The 20,949-nt window shown below is 52.8% G+C and overlaps 1 protein-coding gene across 1 annotated transcript in view; it reads left to right on the top strand.

The window, feature by feature from the left end:
- The first annotated feature begins 2,062 nt into the window (after positions 1–2,062).
- The window catches only part of Piezo1 (piezo type mechanosensitive ion channel component 1), a 61,429-nt gene continuing 42,542 nt past the window's right edge, over positions 2,063–20,949 (top strand). The window contains exon 1 of the mRNA XM_032887728.1: positions 2,063–2,394. Coding sequence (XP_032743619.1) covers positions 2,331–2,394 — 64 coding nt within the window. The 5' untranslated portion in view covers positions 2,063–2,330. The remainder of the gene's footprint in view (positions 2,395–20,949) is intronic.

Genomic DNA, 20,949 nt, shown 5'->3' with positions numbered 1-20,949 from the left:
GTCATGTTTGCCCACCCATTCACCCACTAATAGGCATTTGGGTGTTTCTGCATACTGGACTTAACACTCCAGTATAGACAAGTAAGGGTGACTGGTCACCTCTCAGAAAACGTGGGGACTCTACTGGCACAGCTGAATCCCTGTCTACTCTGGCCCTGTGCCATCCTCCCCACCTAGGGAACAGTCCTCAGTGTGAGGTCCTCACCTGCGATCCTATATACTTCCTGTTGGCTGCAGGAAGATCAGTTTGAGATTATCCTTGGCTCTACAGCACGTTTGAAGCCATGTCAAAAGAGAGAGGAAGAGAGAGAGGGAGAAAGCTGAACCAGAGGTACCATGGCTGGGGGCTAGGCCGGCAGTTGCTGGTTCTGCCGGCTTGACAAGCGACAAGTAGGAAAGTTCCGATACTAAGGATCTGGTCCATTTTGTGAGTTTTATTTGGCCTAGGTAATACATGTGTGTGACTGACCTGGACTTCAAAGGGAAGGAGGCTCCCATGTAGGCTAAGGCCGCATGTTTGCTCTTGCAGACGAGGGCCACGCCTGTTTTTTCAATGGTAACATTGTATCTTAGAAGCTGCTCCTACAAGGCAGGGAATCTTCAGATGCTCTTTAAACTGTGACAGAGAACAACACCATAGGATACATTGTAGTTTCTTTGAGAGTTCCTGTGTTTGTTCCCTTCCGTTTTCAAACCCCTTTGCTACTTTGATAGTTGTGAGACACAAACATTTCAGGTCCTCTAGAACAGTGGTTCTCAACCTTCCTATTATTATGAACCCCACCCCCCCTTAAGACAGTTCCTCATGTGGTAATCCCCCACCCATAAAATTATTTTGTTGCTACTTCATAATTGTAATTTTGCTACTTTTATATGAGTCATAATGTAACTATCTGTTGTGCAGGGTATTTAATATGCACCCCCTATAAAAGGGTCGTTCAAACTCTCAAAGGGGTCGCGACCCACAGGTTGAGAACTGCTAAAGAAGCCTGCCTATTCTGACCTGTCACGCCTTCAGAGCCAGACTATTGGCAAGCCTTGGAGACAAAACTAGGCAATGTTTTAAACACTGGATGTCCAGGGAAAGCCTGCGTTTCAGGTGGTTTTGGAAAATTGAAGGTTCTGAAATGTGATTGATTGACTTTAGCCAGCTAGTGCCTTGAGGCTCAAAAGTGGTCACACCATCGTTCCCGGTCCCTAAGCCTCTGCCCAAATGCCACACATTTCCCAGGGCAGCTGAGTCGGGCCATCCTAAACTTGGTGCAGCTGTACAGTTCTTGGCCCCTTTTCATTTCGTCTTTCCTATCCACCTTAATACGGAAGACTGAGCCAAACCAAGGCGGTTTGGGTGAGGTACCCGGCACATGTAGGACTCAGACCTTGTTTGGCCACCAACAGGACAGCAGGTGCTCTGACAGCTTTTGCTACTGTCCATAGCACACTGGTTAAGGTCAAGCCACGCAGTGGGGGCAGGTATGACTGGAAGCAGTCCCAAAGCCCCAATGCAGACCACAGTGGGATCCAGCTGTCCTATGCCACTCTCAGTACAGTGTTTCTCCACCCCAACCACCAAGGCCTAGCCAGCGTGGCCGCCAGTACCACAGTCCGGAACTCCGAACGACTGACAGCCCCCAGGGGGCGCTGCGCCCTCACAACTTGGGGAGCAAAGCGAAAGTTGCTCTAGCCACGAGGGGCGCAGTTGCGCGTGGGTGCTACAGGGGGTCAGGGGAATCAGGTCCTTGGGAGTCATTCTGTATTGCCCCTAATCCGGGAGTCCATTCTGTATTGCCCCAGCGCCCCAGGGAGAAGCACCCCACTGGCACTGTGCGAGTGACTGCGCTAGACTGCTGGGGGGCTTCGGGGGCGCGCGGACCAAAGTCTCCGGCTCACCGGCACCAGCCAGGCTGGGAGGGTCGGCGGGCGCGGACTGCGCTGGGCAGCGAGGGGTGCCTGGGCGCGCCTGGCCGTCGGGGGAAGCGCGGAGGCGGGCACTCCAAGGAGGGCGGGGGCCGAGCTTATAAAGGCCCGCAGGCGGGAGCAGGGAGAGAGCCGCCGTGTCGCCGTCCGGCCCAGCACGGCCTCCGCGAGCAACCGTGAGTTCCGAGCCGAGCGGGCTGCGCCCCAGCGCGCGCGGGCTCCGGCCGTCGGGAACCAGAGGGAGCGGCCGGGCCGGCCGGCGACCGGAGATCGAGGCCCGCGGGAGGTCGGAGCAGCGGCGCGCCGCACGTGCGGAGACCCGCCCTGAGTGCCATGGCGCGCGGTTCCTCCGGCCCTCGCACCTCCCTTTAGCCACGGCGGCGCGACCCGGGGCGGTCCCCCGGCCGCGGGGCATGGAGCCTCACGTGCTGGGCGCGGGGCTCTACTGGCTGTTGCTACCCTGCACACTCCTGGCGGGTGAGTGGAGGGCGCGGGCGGGAAGACTGCATCCGTGTACCCCTGCGCGTGCCGCCCGGCCCCGCGAGGGTGTGCGCGGGCGAGCATAGTCGAGGAGATTCCGCGGGACTCGAGGCCCAGGGCGCCCGCATTCCTGAGGCGTGAGCGCGCTGGCGGCCTCGGCGGGCCCGGCTGGGGCACTGAGTGGAAAGCCCGGGAGGCAGCGGCGAGGCGCGGGTCCCGGAGAACCCCAGATAGCGCTGGGCGTCTCTGCGCGGGCTGGGAGGAGAGGCCCCGGCGAGGGGCTGTTAGTGTCTGAGATGTGAGGGGAGCGTGACTTTCTATTCTCTTTCGTGGTTAAGAAAAAAAGAAAGAAGAAGAAAAAAAAAAAATCAAACTTGCATCATGACTTCCTGACCAATCTGGGAGAAGGTGGCGTTCTGCCTGGAGCTTTTCAACTCAGAAATTTCCTACCAGAACTAATGTTCCAGTCCCAGGCGCAGTCCCCAGTGTTCTTAGCCCCAATTCCGAAGCTGTCTGTCCAAAGCCTTGGAAAAAGTTCCTGTCTTCCTTGTGCCCTACTTGGTTACCTTCCAGAGGGACTGGGGCACAGGGCGCCCCAGGAGGCTCTGCCTGATGTCAGAACTGAAGATCCCTACTGTGGCATATGTCCCTTGCTTGCAAAGAGCTTCTCCCCTTTGGCCCTGGGCTCCATTACAGCTCTACCAGCTTTACCCAGGGCCCCGTGTCCAGCTGCCCACCCCCTTACACCTCCTGAAGTGATCGGCACCCCTCCACGTCACGTGTGACCTTCCTCGGGGTCTGATTAAGTTAGCCTACAGAGAGACATTGAACCCACTGTGAAAGTTTGCCTCATGGAAATCCATCTGTTGGAGGTGGGGGATTGTCTATGATTCCTTCCAGGGAATCACTGCTTATCACCCTGTTTTAGGAACAGGCTCCCGGGGTGTCGGGTAACCTGGGCAAACCCTACTGGAACTTCCGCACAGGCCGAGTTTTTTTTTTTTTTTTTTTTTTTTTTTTTTTTTTTTTGTTCTTTTTTTTTGAGCTGGGGACCAACCCAGGGCCTTGCGCTTCCTAGGTAAGCGCTCTACCATGAGCTAAATCCCCAGCCCTCTTTTTTTTTTTTTTTTTTTTTTTTTTTTTTTTTTTTTTTTTTGAGCTGGGGACCGAACCCAGGGCCTTGCGCTTCCTAGGCAAGCGCTCTACCACTGAGCTAAATCCCCAACCCCACAGGCCGAGTTTTGATTTGTAGGACCAAAATGTGGTGAGTCGTAGGGGAATTTTTTAAGGCAGGAATCAATGAAAACCATTGAGCTTGGAGAGGAGGGGCCAGCGGACAGCCTTAGGAGAGCCAAGGTCTAGGGCCATTTGTGGCTTCTTTTCCTCACTGGCTTGTAGACTGGCAGAGTGTAAATATAAGCAAAATGGGTGGATGAGAATGGGGAAGACAGGTACCCTTCTTAAAGGGGTAGCCTCAACAGGAGGCTCCTTAACGTACTGTTAATGTTTGGGGACAAGAAGACCAGGGCAGGGAATAGGTGGTCCTGTTGTATGCTAAGAAAGGCTTCTTCATCTTCACAGAGGAGGTCCTCTTCCACAGACAGGGGCTGCTCTTAAACAAAACTGATAGACTTTTTCTCTGGCAGACCAGATGGTAAATGTTTTCACATCATGAAATACTCTGATTATTTTTTCCATCAGTTAAAAAAAAATGCAAAAAACATTCTTAGCTCGTGGGCGGTACTGAAATCGACCGTAAGCCGGGGTCCAGCCTGCAACTTGCCAGAGCTTATGACGCCTCCGCGGATCAGTCAGGGCTCTGAGGTCCCCTGGCTTTTCAGCTGTAGTGTGTGGGTGGCAGAGGAAGCTTCCAGTCTGGTTAGGATGTAAAGGAGGCTTTGCTGGCTTTGGGGGTTCCCACCCAGCCTGTGTGTTAGTCACCTGGGGAGCTTTCAAAAGAATATTGATGACTCATGCTCCCGGCCTTCCTTAGGCCCAAAATTGTCCCCCCAATAAAGTCCATTCATGAGAACATTTCCAGGCTCAGGCCACACCTACCCTGACACTGAGCCTGGGTGTGGGCTTGGCCACCAACAGTTTTCTTTATGCCTGGGGAGGTGGGCAAGGGACACAGAGCCAGCCAAGGGCTCTGTATGGTGACATAGGAGAGGTTGGCATCCTGTTCACGTCTGTGGGTGTAGTCATTGCTGAGGGACCTCTCGCTGGAGGTGAAACATTCACCCCATCTCTTGTGAGGGCTCCCTCACCCTCTGCCCTCTGAACAGTTTGAGTCCTGTGTTTTGGAAACGAGACCTTCACAGGTTAGTCATCCTAAATGCTGGGTGCTGGCTCAGGCCTTCCTGAAGGTTTGAATCATCCCGGGGTGCTTAGCCTCTTTGCCACTCCCCTAACAGGACATCAATCTGGAAAGTCAGGCAAGGTGATGCCCTAGTCCCAAGGGAATAGTAACCAACCAGCCCAGGCAGACTTAACCTGGTGACCTGGAGATCTAGGGATCAGGACCTGGAAGGGATGTTTTGTGCTTGGGAGAGAAAGGACCAGGTCTCCTGATTCTTGGCCCCACAGAGGAACCAAGAGCTTAAAATCCAAGCAAGAGCCAGGTATCGAGAAAGTCCCTTCTCTCACAGTGAGGAAGACCTGTGTGTGGTAAGGCAACTCAGTCTCTGCGCGCCCCCCCCCCATAGCATGGGAGGCGCCTTCATGATGGAGTGGCACCTGGGCTTGACAGACTGCCTCTGAGAAGTATCGTTGTTTACAGTGGGTACATGTCACCCTTCTCAGGATGTTGTCACCATTAGCTGCCCACTTGTGAGCCTGGAGGTGGGAAGGGCTATCATCCGGCTTGCCCACCCGCCAGCTTCAGACAGGAGCTGGTCAGCCCTCACTCGGTGGTCAGAGCTATTGTTGAAACTCAGGGCCAGAGGGAGCAAGCAGTAGGATGATGGAGAACCTAGCCTTTCCTGCCACCCATACTGCAGTCTTGGTAGCCACGGAATGGGTGAGGTCCCACTTCCCCCTGCCGCCCGCTGTGGGGGACTCCCTGCTGAGCCTCAGCCACCAGGCTTGGCAGAAGGGTGGGACCTTGCCTTGTGCAGGGTCCGGGAGGGAATGAGTAAGCAGGACAGGGAACCCACTGGGTCCCAGTGTGTTTGGGGGAGGAGCTAGGGACCACTCGAGAGCTGAGGGAGGATCCCTCCCTGTCATACCATATTCTTAATGCAGGTGGTCACTGGCAGCCAGGGGGAGGGTCCTGCAGAGGAAGTGACCTTGCTGGGGTGGGCAGAAGTGCTGGCTTCTCATCCTGGCCCCAGGCTACTTCCTGGGCGGTGTCTGCCTGCTCTACTGATGACACTAAGTTTGCTCTCTTACTGTCTAGAGTTGGGGAGGGCAAGCCCTTCCACTCGGCGTCTGGGCCCCATGGGAGCCGCCTCCCTGTGCCTCTGAGATCCCCTTTCAGTTCTGTTACCTATTTTAGAAGTGTAATTAGATGTTTACTTTTTCATATACATTCCGTTCTTGTTTCTAAAGTTCAGCTTTTACACCTGCTTTCTACCTCGCTATTAGCTTTTGGTCTCTCTGTCAGAATGCAGCCATTGAGAATGAAGAAGAATTCACTGGACTAATTCACAGGCCCAAGAGCATATGGATGGGAAGGGACAGCCCTGGGAGGACATTTTCTTTGCCCTCTTTGCTGGCGGGCACCTATTTCAGGTCACTCGGAGGACAAAGGAAGGCTGCTGGCGTATGTGCTGGGGGTGGACGAGTTTGTGGGTGGAAGACATCAGTCGGTGGCCTTCATCTCCCTCTGAACTCGCCTGGCCTTTAACCTCTTTCTAGGCCTCACCTCCTCCCCTGTAAGTAGGCCTATAAAAGCTTTAAGGCCACTTCCAGACTCTGCTGTCTGGTCCCCGGGCTGTGATTTCACACCCAGGCTGGAGAGGTGGATGGGTCAGCTGTGTTTGGAGAAAGGCCAGTCCTTCATCCGGTGATTCCTCCTTGGCCTTGGTGGCTAGGCGCCCCTGAGTGCTTTCCCATGTGTGCTGCGTGCGTACTGCATGCTGACATTGGCTTTCAGCAGCTAGGCTGGGTCTCTGGGGCTTCCCACCACTACGTTCCCTTCAGCCCAGAGGACTCTTCTAAGGAAAGGCAGGGACTGGCACCCTCACTTTCCGTGCACAAGCCCTGTCTCTGAGGGGTCTACAGTCCTGTACCCTTTGTGTACTGTACCCTGCGTATAACACCAAGCTGGGCTCCGTGTGCAGCTCCCCGAAACCCTCCAAGTTCATTCATGCGTCCTCTCATCTAGGTCTTGTGGGACAAAGTACTGGGTAGCAGCCAGGAGCCCAGTGCTGGTTCCAGGTCAGCGGTTCCTGGGCATGGGGTGGGGGTGGGAGACGGGATTGATGCATGAGGTAGAGGTAAGAGGCTCACCTCTTCCCCACCAGGCCTGAGCCCCTGCAGCTCTTCATAGGTGGAGGAACAAAGGCAGCAGCTACACCTACCAACGGGCTCTGGTTAGCTCCTCCATGGGGGTGCTATGACGCCATCGCCATCCGTATTCCCCAGAAACGGCCTCCAAACCAGAGCCCCCAAATAGTGCCACCCCAAGGGACTCTCTAACAATGACACTCCAAACAGGCTTCCCTAACAAATGCCTCTAAGTGGGCCCCCAGAAGTGCCTTCCAAAGTCTGCTCCTGCCTTATCTCCTCAGAACAGGATGAGTGAACAGGGCCGATGTCCTAGCCCCCTGGTGCTGGGCTCTGAAGGCTTGGGAGGCAGAGAGAACCTGGGATGGGGCCATGAGTTGCAGGAAGAGGAAGATATAGGATGGGGCCGGGGGATGGGTAGCCAGTCCAGAGGGAAGGAATAGGTCGCCAGGCTTGAGGATGAGGTCACTGTAGCATTCCAGGGCCCTCTGCCTCCTTAGAAGGACACCAGCTAGGGGTTGGTAAGTGTTGAGCTGCCAGAGTTAGTGTCATTGGGATTGGTTGGGGCCAGGAGAGCCCTCCCTGTGCCTATCCCTACCCCTTTTTGTAGAGAGGCCTCCAGGAGCAAGAGCAGAGAGTGGCCACATGCGAGGGAGGTTGGGCAGAGCCTAAAGCTCCCCCCACGATCAAGTTTTCAATTATAATTGTCTCCTTATCTGCATGGTCCATGGTCTATGACGAGCCTGTCTTGGTGACCAAAGCCTGTAATCCCAACTCCCTTGAAGACTGAGACAGGAGGGTCATAGGTTCAAGGCCCCTATGGGTCACTTATCAGACCTGTTTCAAAGTAAAAGGCAGAAAGAGGGGCTGGTGGAGTACCCCAGTGATATGATGGTAGCCTGGGATGGGAACCCTGGCTTCAGTCCCCAGCACCAGGAAAGGCAAACAAAACCTTGGTGGACCTCTTGTAGCGTAGTCAATAAACCGTTTTTCCAGCCATTTTTTCCTAAAACAAACATCTAGAGTAGATGTTGGAAACCCGCCATTGTACCAAACAAACTCTTCATCTCTATGTAGGCACCTATGGTAAGATTTAATTTATATACAAGGCACAGAGGTCAACCCAATAGTAATAAGATTAAATATTTACCACCGTATAATGCGTTAAAATTTATATACGCCAAGCTTGGTGGCACAGGCCTTTATTCCTAGCACTAGGGAGGCAGAGACAGAGAGATCTCTGTGAGTTCAAGGCCAGCCTGGTTGTAGGTGTCAGAGCTCCAGGGCAGCCAGTCTGAAACACTGCTTCAGAAAGAAAAAAAAAAAAAAAGGGTAAGGATTGGCAAGATGGCTCAGTGGGTGAAGGCTCCCAAAAGTAGTTAGTTGTCCTCTGAATCACATTACAGGTATTTCGTGTGTACAACCCCCATGTGTATACACACACACACAAACACACACACACATAAAATATTTTTAAGACTTATGAAATGCATACTTGTGGAATATTTTGGATTGTGGCTAGGCGTGGCTCAGACATAAACTCACCTTGAACCCTTTGAATTTCCAACCCCCACCCCCATTCCCAAGGCCTTGGTCCTTCCTAGCTCTTTCTGGTCTCAGCGTGGGTGGCATCTGCTGCCTGTCACCTACTTCTACGGTCTTGTCACCTCATCTCTTTTGTAGTTGGAACATCCGTGGGGTTGTTTTGGGGTTCCCCTTACGGCCTTCCCTTCAGTTGCTCCTAGGTTTCTGGTGTCAGGGACACCTCTGCCTTTCATGTGTCCTGGGGTGGATGCTGGGTAGGTCCTGTTGCATTTTTTTATGCATGAAGATCACAGTCTGTCCAGGTAGCCACTCCCACTGGTCCCTTGGGGAACTGGCCACCCTGGGAAGCAAGCATCATCTTATACGGGACAAGGATAGCTGCCCAGCCAGACCAGCCCCTTGGGTGATATCAGATGCCTTAGCCAATATATGCAGCCTGCTGACTCCCTGTAGCTGTCCCAGGAACCCTTGCTGAGTGGGGTGGGTCCGTTTTTCTGGTATGTTTTAATAGCATAATTATAGGGGTATTTTTGGTTCTCTCTAACAGGCTGACAGGGTCAGCCACGACTGTTTACCAGGCTGCAATGTGCACGCTATTTTTCTCTGTGAGTATATATAGCTGGGACCATTCCTTCCCTGGGTTCAGGCTGCAGAGGGATGGTGGCCACCTCGGCCTCCTGTGGTTTCCTTAGCCGTTGAATGGGAGCCTAAAATGGGCCTAAGGGGACAGCTGCTGGGCTCTGAGGAACGTGAAGCTGGGCTGGCCTATCTCAGTTACTGTTTTATTGCTGTGAAGAGATAACCATGACCAAGGCAACTTATAGAAAAAAAAATAATTGGGGGCTTGCTTACAGTTTCAGAGGGTTAATGTCCGTTGTGGTGGGAAGCATGGTGTCAGGCCGGCAGCACAGCACTGGAGCAGTCTCAGAAAGCTTGCATCTGATCCACCAAGCTAGAGGCAGAGAGAGAGCATTGCGACTGGGCCCGGTGTGGGCTTTTGAAACCTCAGAGCCCACCCTCAGTGACACACTTCTTCCAACAAAGCCACGCCTCCTAATCCTTCCTATACCGTCCACCAAGTGGAGACCAGATTTTCAAATATCTAAGCCTATGGGGGGCCATCCTCATTCAAACCACCATATTTCGTGTCCATCTCCCTGAACTGTACAGATAGAGTTCCTGCCCAGCCTGGTAAAGAAAGGCCTTAAGAGGGCGAGCATTAGGCTTTCTCCCAGCTGCCTGGTTCTCCTCCTGTGTCTAGAAGCCAACTTCATCCTCCAAGCCTTGGCCAACCTTCCTAGAATCTTCCACGGGGGAATGGAACTGCTAAAGAAGTAAACCCCAGGGTCTGCACTGAGAGCCTGCTGGGAATCCGAGGATGAGGTACGGGTCCCGAGGTTTGCTTTGGAGACGGCAAGCATAGGGTTTGGTATTCACCTCCTGAAACCCCCCAAGCCTGCTGCTGTCTGCTGACACCTTGCACCCTGGCTCCCAGAGGGCAGTGCTGCATCTGCCTCTGCTGTGACTACAGCTCCTGGCCCAACCCCTTCTCATTTACTTGATTTCTGTTTATAGTTGAGAGGCTGTTTAACAGTGGCATCCAGACAACATTCCAGGGAGTTTTAAAAGGGAAGTAAGGGAGCGGAGAGAGATGGCCCAGCAGTTAAGGGTGTGCGCTGCTCTTGCTGGGGGCCGGTGGAAACTCAGCTCCGAGCGCCCACACTGGGGCTCAAGAGACTCAGACATCCTCTTTGGGGTTTTAGGGGCACCTGCCCTCAGGTGTACTTCCTCCTGACCGCCACATATACATTCTGTGGACCAAGCTGGCCTCGAACTCACAGAGATTTGCTTGCCTCTGCCTCCCAAGTGCTAGGGTAAAAGGCATGTGGCACTGCCACTTGGCTTCTTGCATATACACATAAATTTTCCTTTCTCTCGCTAGCACATCTGGGGGATGGTGACACTAATGACCCTCGTGAACCCCATACGCTCTGTGCTGAGCCTTGTAATTATGACCCTGCATAGGGTTTTTCTTGTCCTGTTTGTGAAGGAACAGGTGGGCAGGTTATCCCAGTTGCCCAAGATCACTCCGAGGAGAGCTGAGTACACCCGGTCCTGGCCAACCTCCTCTAACCCACATCACCTACAGTGAGAAGGTCCCATGCGGCCTTCAGCAGCCATCACCCAGCCCTATGTCCTGTGGGGCCAGGACTGTTTTCCTTCCCTCTAATGTAGTCTACCTTGAGTCTACCTTGAGTAGCTACCTTGAGTGGCCAGTCTCTTGGGTGCATGGCTTCTTCTAGCTCCATGCAGATCCTTTCCTGCCTGTGCTGCTGAGGCCTGTGGCATCCGCTGCTGTCCCTGCCTTCCCAAGCAGTCCCCCCCGAGCAGCATTGCCTACTATGAGAGCCTTGGACCTCTGGCTTTCCAGTCTCTCCGACCTCCCCAAGCTGTGACATCAGGCACTGCTGGTGGGAGAGTGGCTTTTAAGTGGGCAAGGCCTTGTTTCTTTCTTTCTTTTTTTTTTTAAGTTTTTTTTTTGTTTGAATGTGCATGTGTGTATGTGTTCATGTGCAAGGGTGTGTGTGTGTACTATGGCACATACGTGGAGGTCAGAGGTCAACCTCATATACTGGTCCACACCTTGCATCTTGTTTGAAGCAAGGTCTATCTTGTTCGCCACTGTAGTGTGTCCTCCGGGCTGGTTGAGTTGTGAGCTTCGGAAAGATTCTCCTGTCTCCTCCTCTCATCCCTGTTTTGTCCTTGCAACGTGGCCTCCTTGGTCTGCTGGACCTGGGGCCTTGTGTGTGTAAGTGTCCTGACTCCTCTTGTCCTTGTTCCCAGGGGTTGCCATGGCTGCCTCTATATCCCGCCTACTCTTCCCCTTTTCCATGAGGACACCCAGGCATCAGTCTGAAGGATAGGACGGTTCCTGTGTTTGGCAGATGCTGCACCAGGGGCTCACAAGGTGTAGGTGTGAATCCTCTAAGTAGCCCAAGCAGTCCATGGCCCCCAGTCTTCTCAGAGGCTGTGTGCTTAACCAGCTGAGTTGTCCTTCAGTCCTCCGCCATCCCTGTCCTTGTACGTGATGGCATGCCTCATAGGATCTGGGTGCAACCTCTTGCTTCCTTTTCTGCCTCCAGAAGGCATGACCCTTGGCTGGCCCCATAGGGCTGTCCATTTCTGCTCCACGATGTGGAGGTAGCTGGACCTATTGTCTGAAGCTTGGACCTGGGGAGAGCTTGCAAAACTGCAGCCCATGTTACACTCCTGCCTGCCGGTGCCCAGTGTCATACATCTGTGATTTCTTGTTGATATTGGCTTAGTGGGGTCAAGGAAGGCTGGGAGTTGCCATCCTGTAGGTGGGAAGGGAATGTCAGCAGAGGCCAGAAGGAGGTAACAAGGTGGATGTTGCTCCAGATCTCAGAGGTCACACCTGTCCAGTCTCGCCTGGTGACATGGTCTCGTGGTGACCACATTTTAAACTGTCCTAATTTCATCTCTGTTGCTGTGATACAGGATCCAGACCAAAAAAGCAATTTAGGGAAGAAAGGGATTTATTTTTAGCTCATGATTCCGGGTTACAGTTCATCACTGTGGGGAATGTCGCCGCAGCAGGAGCCTGAGACAGCTGGTCACATCACCTCCACAGTTAAGAGCAGAGAAAACGAATACATTGATAGTCACTTGCTTATGCTCAGCTTGATTTCCCCACTCTTATACAGTTCAGCACCCTCTGCCTAGGGAATAGTTCCGCCCACAGTGGGCTGGGTCTTTCTCACACCAATTAGTAATCAAGTTAATCCCCCCATAGACATACCCACAGGACATCCTTATTTAGACAACTTCTCAGACTTTCTTCCCAGGTGAGTCTAGCTTCTGTCACGTTGACAGTTAAGGCTAATCATCACACAGACCTTATCAGTGAGCACAGACCTTCCCAGCTAGGGGGGGAAAGCCGGGTAGGTCCTAATCTCCAAGGATCAGGGGTGTGGGGTAGAAGCTCAGAGTGCTGTGGAAACAGAGACCTAAGAAAGCTGTTGAGGAGCAAAGGGTGAGTACTGCTTGGGGGAGGCTTGACAGAACCTGAAGCCTTAGGCAGCCTTCCTTGAGCAGCCTCTAAGCTGTTGGCTCAGTGACCTCTATAAAGGGCCTCCTGCATCTGTTTCCAGTTCTCAGGGTGAAAACAAGACTAGAGAGTGGATACGTGAAGTGAGGGGTGGAGCAGCTCCGTGTGGTGGTGGGTATAGGTGTTTCTTTCTTTCTTTTTTTTTTCCGGAGCTGGGGACCAAACCCAGGGCCTTGCGCTTCCTAGGCAAGCCCTCCACCACTGAGCTAAATCCCCAACCCCAGGTGTTTGTTTTGCTGCCTGTCGTTACACCGACAATCAGTGGTCATGCCCTGCCTTCTGGGACTCGATCCTCCAGCCTGGGGAAGCATCGGGCACCGTCTTCATTGCGCACTCTGGGTGAGGCTGGGTTTTGCAGGACCACACAGCAGAGAGTCTTCACTGTGAGTTTCTGTGCCCCTGACTTTCAAGCTTCTCCTCTTCTTCCCCCTCCCACCTCTACCCTTGACTCACAGTGGGTGGGCAAACCTCTCTCACCCCCTCCAGTCAGACCCCTCTCCACCTTTCCTACATCCTGCTCCCCCAACAACTACAGAAAGCACAGGGCTAGAAGCCAAGTAAAACCCCAACGGTCTAAATCAGAGAGACCCAGGTGACTGGAGAGAGCTTGGCCTTGGGGCTGTGGGAGGAGCTAGAATCATCATCACTCTCAGGAATAAGGAACCCTGAGCTCCTAGGAGCTTCTGGACCAGCAGGCTGAGTTACATTCCAGAGATGACCGAGCCCTTCCAGAGAGGCCCATGAGGAAGCACAGGTACTCATGGCCCCAAGTGTGGCTGGAGAGTTGAGACGCAGTGATCTCTCTCTCTCTCTCACTGGGGGAAGCCTGGCCCTGCGGAGTGGCCTCAACTGCTTATAGTTTTGCTTTCGGGGGTGATGGTGGTGGTGACAGACCTAGGTGGGAGCTGCTGGGGACTTCAGGAGATGGTGGTGAATTAGGTGTCTCCTATCTTAGGGGATAAAAAGCAAAGCCTTCACCCTCTGTCAGACTCAGGCTCAGCTGCCTCCCTGAGGTACCGTAGATCACGCAGCCCACCTGTATGTGGTCAGGGCCTGCTGGTGTGAGATCAGCGAAGGCCATCTGTTCCCTGTGCTACATCTCCAGGTCACTCAGGATCGTTCTCTTGTCCCTGGTTATTTGGGAAATCTTCACTGAACTGTGTTCTGAGTTACATTAGCTCTCGGGTTGTGGCATTAGCCACAAGAGTCCCCCAGGGCTATGTAGAACCCAGTGGGTTCTGGGTAACGTTTTAGAACTGTGGTTGGTGACACTCTGTAAAAATGGCTTCCTCCTGCGAGGTAGGAAGAGCACAGTTCCAGGCTCAGCCTCTTGTTCAGTCTTCCGGTCCACGGAAGTTCTAACTCTTGGCTGTGCTGCTGTATGCCTTTGGGCAGTCCCGTAGCTTCTCTGAGTTCTGAACCCTTCATCTTTAAGAAAAAGAATAAATTAACATAATCTTTATTTTTTTCTAATTCATATCCAGGGCTAGAGTAGGGCTCAGAGGTTAAGATCACTTTTTGCTTTTTCTAAAGGACCTGAGTTTAGTTCCCAGCTCTTACGTTGTTTTACTGCTGTGAACAGACACCATGACCAAGGCAAGTCTTATAAGGACAGCATTTCATTTGGGCTGGCTTACGGGTTCAGAGGTTCAGTCCAGTATCATCAAGGGGGGAGCATGGCAGCATCCAGGCAGGCACGGTGCAGGCAGAGCTGAGAGTTCTACATCTTTATCTGAAGGAAGCCAGGAACAGACTGTGCACCCTCAGGCAGCTAGGAGGAAGATCTCCAAGCCAGCACCACAGGGACACACTTCCTCCGACAAGGCCACACCTTCTAATAGTGCCACTCCTGGGCTAAGCATATGAAACCATCGCACACATCAAGTACTCACGAGCACCTGGGACTCAGTCTGTGGCCCCTACTTCTGTGCATACATAGATGCGCACATATACACATAATTAAAGATAAAGATTAAATATTTAAACTAGCAATAAGGTATAGATATCATTACTGCATTTTTTGAACAGAGGTTTTGATTTTTTTTTTAGGGGGTGAGTTTTATTTTAAAAGATTTGTTATGGGGTTGGGGATTTAGCTCAGTGGTAGAGGGCTTGCCTAGAAAGCTCAAGGCCCTGGGTTTGGTCCTCAGCTCCGAAAAAAAAAAAGATTTATTATATATAAAAAGATTTATATATAAGTACACTGTAGCTGGCTTCAGACACACCAGAAGAGGGCATCAGGTCCCATTACAGATGGTTGTGAGCCACCATGTGGTTGCTGGGAATTGAACTCAGGACCTCTGGAAGAGCAGTCAATGCTCCCAACCACTGAGCCATCTCTCCAGCCCTGTTTTGTTTCTTAGTTTTTCAAGACAGGGTTTTATTTTTTTATGTGACTGTGTGTGGATGGATGGTTTGCATGTGGAGGTCAGAGGACAAGTTGGGGGAGTCAGCCTCTTCTTCTACCGTATAGGCCCTGGAGGTCAAACTTCGGCTGTCAGGCTTGTCAGTAAAGCTCCTTTATCCTCTGCGCCATCCGGTCAGCCACGAACCCTGCATCCTTGGAAGTGGGGCTGGCCATCCGGCAATGGCAGCTCACATCTGTAATCCCAGCACGTAGGAGGCCGAGGCAGAAGGATGGCTGCTAATTTAAGGCCAGCCTGGACTACCTAATTCCAGGTCAGCCTGGGCTACAGTGTGAGATCCTGACTCAAAAAACAACAGCAAAACTGTATGCCTTTAATCCCAACACTCTGGAGGCAAAGGCCGTGTGGATCTCTGAGTTCAAGGCCAGCCTCATCTACATAGTCCCTCAGGGCAGTCAGAGCAATTTAGCAAGACCCTGCCTCCAAACTTACAAATCAAGGACAGCAACAAAACTAACAGATAACAAAGAAAAGCTGTGTCTGCCGCACTCCTTGGGATGTCCCTCAGCTCCTGTGGGACCAAGAGTCTGGCCAGAGGTCCCCGTAACAGTTGTCCAGCACTGTAACTGTTCCATGGTAGAGATTTCCTCCCCCAGCCGGTCCTTTTTAAAGTCTTCAGATGTAAGATTACCATCTGTACTGCTTGGCCCCATACCTCTCCGGGAAGAGCCCTGCAGGTGACATGGGTGGAAATGCCTTTATGAAATCCAACTTGAGGGAGGCAGGGCTGGTGCACGGCCGGATATCTCTCTCACTCTGCAGGCCAGATTGCAGCTATAGTGAGATGGACATCTCAAGGAGGGCAAAGGTTAGCTGTCTGCTCCCATCGCCTGTTGGCAGTGTGTGTGCCTTGGAGCGTTCTGTTGGCCGGCCAGGTGAGGAGAGCCTGAAGACAGGGGTGATGTGAGATGTCCTTTGCTGGGTGCCTTTATCGGCAAGTTACACAGCTTCTCTGTACTTTGAACCCTTCATCTTGAAAGCTGGGCTTGGACCAGTGAGAGGCCTCCCTCAGTGGCTAAGGAACGGAGGCAGAACTCACTGATAAAAGGAGCAAGGCGACGGTGCCCTGTATGGCTCTATCCACTTTGGAGGCCCTCTGGCTGAATGTCTGTGGGCAAGTCCTGCTTTGTGGTCTCTCTGAACTACATTGTCATAGCCGCTTCATGGGCAACTGCACAGGTCACAGACCTGGGGAAGCTGAGTAAGGCCTTCTGTCCACGAGATGTGGCTGGCTACAGGGTAGGTGGGTATGACTGGCGTTAGCTTCAGGCCCTGAGACAAAATGTGAGCTGAGTGCTAGCTGTCTCATGGTGCCTGTATCGTCTGTTCCCCCTGGGCTTAGAAGGTGAAGGCCAAACCGTGCATCTTTCTTTGAAAGGGAAAGTGGTGGGTAGACTTTCAAGCATCATGGTTAGCGTTATCTCTGACCTAGCGGGAAGGATGCTGGAGGTGTCTGGCTCCCTTTGCCCAGGCCTGACAGTGAACTGATGTTGCAATGGGTCTTAGAAGACAATGTGTGGGGTTGGGGATTTAGCTCAGTGGTAGAGCGCTTGCCTAGAAAGCTCAAGGCCCTGGGTTCGGTCCTCAGATCTGAAAAAAAAGAAAGAAGAAGAAAAAAAAAAAAAAGAAGACAATGTGTGTCAGGGATGAAGTATAGATTTTTAAAAGATGTTAATTCAGGAATACCGGAAGCGTGTGTGTGTGCTGGCTGTAGGGAGGTTTAGAAGTGCCCAACCATTGATGGGAATTCTTTAGTATCAATCAAAGCTAGCTGAGGGTAGGGACCCTCGGCATCTGGAAGTTTGGCTTTTGGGAGCCAAATGAGGACAAAGCATTAGAACCAATTCCCAACATATGTCTGCTGTCGGGAATGGTGATTAGGACCCAGGGCCCCCAGTGATCTGTCCATCACCTTCTGTTCACACTGGCTTCAGTAGAAGCAGTGTGTGGCAACCGTGTTAGCCAGTCACTTCCATTCTGTCTATTTAAGAAGTAGAGGTAACTAAGGCCTGCCCTATCCCCTCCCACCATTCAAAATTCTTGCCCGTGGAGCCCCTTAGGAAGCCCACTTGTTGTTCTTCCTATGTTACCCCTGCAGCCTGGCCCATGGGAAGGGCTTGATCTGTTGTCTTTAGGCCTTTTTCTTCCTCTGAAGAGACTGAGACCAGCCTTGACCCTTCAGAGTGACCCTTCCAGGCCCACAGGAAGGGCTCTCTGTGGTCAAAAGCCATGGGAGTCAAAAGTCAATCCCAGAATTCCAGGCCTGCTCGGAGGCTCTGCGGCCTCAGCACGCACGCCCAGTGGACGGTCTCCAGGAGGTGCAGTTATAGAGCCAACAACAGCTGTCAGCATGTCACGGTGCCTACTGTGACTCTAGTTTGGTAGTTGGTAAGGCACATAGAATTGTCAACACACTTTACAGATGAGGAAACTGAGACCCGGAGATCATTCAGAAGCTGAGCTAGGACTCAGCTGTTCTGGCCACAAGGCTCCCCGACACAGCCTAGGTCCTGGGAATACACAATGACACAGTGCCTCTGATCTGTCTGTCCTGAGTGGCATCCCCAGGTGACAGCTGTCCTCACCCCAGACCCACTGAGGCCATGTGGGACATAGTCTGGTTCAAGCTTGGGCCGAGGGTAAAAATCAGCCTGTGTTTCACTGGGAGGGAGGCCCATCGATGTGGCTTCTCTCTGGGAGGGGAGAGCGTGGCTAAAACAGAGCTCCACCTTCCAGGGTGGGGCTGGCAGGGAGGGTAGGCACTCTGGACACTGGGCAAAGGGGCCTGACCCTATGGGGCTGACACTGAGGCCCCTGGAGACCCCCAGGGGATATCTGCTGCTGGCTTCACCATCAGGAATTAGATTAGTTTTCCATAAAAACAGGATACAGCGGGAGGAGGACTACCCGCCCGGCATTTTTCTCACCCTTTTTTCCAGGAACTGAACATATAGCTCTTGGCCGGCACTGTCCCTGTCCCCACCCTGCCTGCTTGTGCAGGGAACAGCCCACATTCCCTCTTAAGTGGCTTCTTAATTGGCTTCTCTTGCTGGCCAGGGGAGCTCACGCTTCTCCTGGAGCCAGTAAGCCTCTGTGGGGATATTCTGTCAGTGTTCAAGGGCCAGACAGGGAGGAAGGTTGGATCACTGGGAATGACTGACCTCCTTGTGCCCCGTCCCTGGGGACATCACTGGGCACAGAACTAGGGTTCTTTGGGTCCCTCCAGTGAGCCTCTGCTCCAGAGTTCACAGACTTAGAGAATCAATGCCTACTGTAAGCCGCTGGGGTTTGCTGAGGAAGAATCTCCCAGCCATGGTCTGAACCTGGAGAAAGTTACAGAAAGTGATGTGTGCAGGCTCCCGCCCATGTTCAGACAGTCCAGACATTCGATGGGAGCATGGGGCGAGCTGGGTTCTGTTCCGTGGCTAGCAGGTCCCACGAGAGAAGCCAGTGGGAGCTGATTTCCAGTCTTCCTCACTCTACTTCTGGCTGCTGCAGGGTGGGGACAAGGTCACTGGGGTTGAAGCTGGCTTAGTGGTACATTCTAGGTAGCTCTGTCCCTCCCAGCACAGTTCATCCTGTATGGGTGGGGACAGCGGTAGTCCCCCACCTCCTAGGTGTCCCAGGTTTGTCCTGTGAGTGCAGGACCGGCTCCCAGGCCGAGAGTTGGTCCTGCTGCTGTGAGGCTCTGAGATTTAAAGAGAAGGGTGGAGCCTCCTGGAAGTAGAATGGCCACCACTCAGCACTTAGCAGCACCTCGGCATCCTCCAGGGGTGGTGATCAGAGCCAGAGAGAGCCTCTCAGGAGCTGCGGAACACTGGACAGCTCACCAGTCTCTTCCCTTCCCTGGCAGGTCTGGGGCTCCTGCGGCCTCTGTGTCCTGGTCTTGGAATGGCTGTCAGGGGTTGGGTAACACAGCTCTCCTGCCAGGCTCTGCTGGGCCCTCTTCGGGCCAGGGATCCAGCTGTTTTCATCTGTTCCAGTCCCAAACACCCTGCAGTCATGGGCCTGGAATACCCTTGGAACTGGCCCTGGGTAAAACTCATTGTCAAAGCAGTTCCCTGGAAGGGGTCTGGGGAGTCAAGAGGACCATGGGACCCAGGTAGAGAGCAGCGGCTTCAGTTGGTTCTGATGGTTCTGTATGGTAGCAGGGAGTACGTTCCACTCTCTTTTCCTCTATGTTTTTTTTTTTTTTTTTCCTTTTTTTTCGGCGCTGGGGACCGAACCCAGGGCCCAGGGCCTTGCGCTCGCTAGGCAAGCGCTCTTCCGCTGAGCTAAATCCCCAACCCCTCCTCTATGTTTTAAAGTCTTTTTTTTTTTTTTAAGATTTATTTATGGGGTTGGGGATTTAGCTCAGTGGTAGAGCACTTGCCTAGCAAGCGCAAGGCCCTGGGTTCGGTCCCCAGCTCCGAAAAAAAAAGAAAAAAGAAAAAAAAAGAGATTTATTTATTTATTATACATAAGTACACTGTCGCTGTCTTCAGACACACCAGAAGAGGGCATCAGATCTCATTACAGATGGTAGTGAGCCACTATGTGGTTGCTGGGATTTGAACTCAGGACCTCTGGAAGAGCAGCCAGTGCTCTTAACCACTGAGCCACCTCTCCAGCCATCTCTCCTATTTTAAAGTCTTGAAAATTAAGGCCACAAAGTGCACTGAGAGTTGGTCAGGGGCCTTTCACGAAAGGGGAAACTGAGGCACAGCTGAGCACAGGCCTCCAGCTGTCTGTCAGTGGCCATCTACGCACCCATGTGTTGGGGTGGGGCCGGGCATGGCCACCAGTATGGTGGTTAGAGCTGGCCTTGTTGGCTTTTCCCCTTGGTCACTTGCCTTCCATAGCCCTTGTGGAGCCCAGCACTTGGCCACCCTGCCTGTGGCCACAGCTGTTGAGAACAGAACTCGGCTCTAGGCCTCCTTCTGGATGGTTGGTACTGCTCCCCCGGGAGGTCATGTTGGGGTGCAGGGTCTAGAGAGGGGTCACCTGCTGCAGAGTATAAGATGGGAGTGTTCCATCTGTCTATATCCGTCTCTATCTGTTCATCCATCCATTTTCTATCTCTTCTCTCATCTAGCATTCACCCATCTGTCACCTCTACATCCACTATCTGTCATCTCTTGATATTTATGTCATCTGCCCATCTGTCCTTGTGCTACCAAGGTGTGGCTGGGAGAAGTCAGACCAGATGCCATTTTGCTGCTGTGAAAACACAGAGGTGCTGTATGTAGAGGTTCAGGCTCAGAAGGCGTCAGGGAACTCCCCTCACCTGGCTGCTCCCTGGGACAGTGACTATTTCCTGCTTGTGCTAACAGCAAGAGGCACCTGGGTAACATTCTTCCAAGGTGGCCCTGGAGAGCTGGGTAGCCTATGACCAGGCCCTGGTCGGCTTATGTAAGGGCCAAGAGGTGCTATGGTGAATCACAGGGTGTTGGTCTGAGTCAGTGCATAACCTGGAGTCTCAGCCAACGCCACGTGGGAATGTGGGGTAACTGGAGCTCTTTAGGCCAGGTACCCACATGTATTAAGGAAACTATGACCCTAATGAGTGGGAGCCAGAGGGCTTCCAGGTACCAGAGCTCCTGTGGAGCCCACTACCTTTCTGAGACAAAATGTTACAGATCACTGCTAGTGGAGTTAATCAGAGCCGGCCATGGTCTCTGCATCCTCCCAACAGCTGTGGTTCAGAGCAGCTCGCTGTGGGATGTGCTGCTAATACCATGCATTTATACAGGTTGTAGCAGGCAGAGCTGGTTGGCTAGAGGCGTGGCCTGTATTTTGTCTCTCTTCCTCAAGGGAGCCCTGAAATCTGCTATTACAGGGAGGGTCCCCCAGGACCGGACTGTCTAGGCAAGACTGAGTATGGTGATTTGAATGAGAATGGCCCTTCAAGCTCATGGATTTGAATACTTGGTCCCTAGTTGGTGGACGTGTTTGGGAAGGATTGGGAGGTGTGGCCTTGTTGGAGGGGGTATGTCACTGGGTGTAGGCTTTGAGTCCCCACCC

Source organism: Rattus rattus, chromosome 17 (genome assembly GCF_011064425.1).
Source record: "Rattus rattus isolate New Zealand chromosome 17, Rrattus_CSIRO_v1, whole genome shotgun sequence".
Taxonomy (NCBI): domain Eukaryota; kingdom Metazoa; phylum Chordata; class Mammalia; order Rodentia; family Muridae; genus Rattus; species Rattus rattus.
This window is presented reverse-complemented; position numbering and strand designations above follow the sequence as displayed.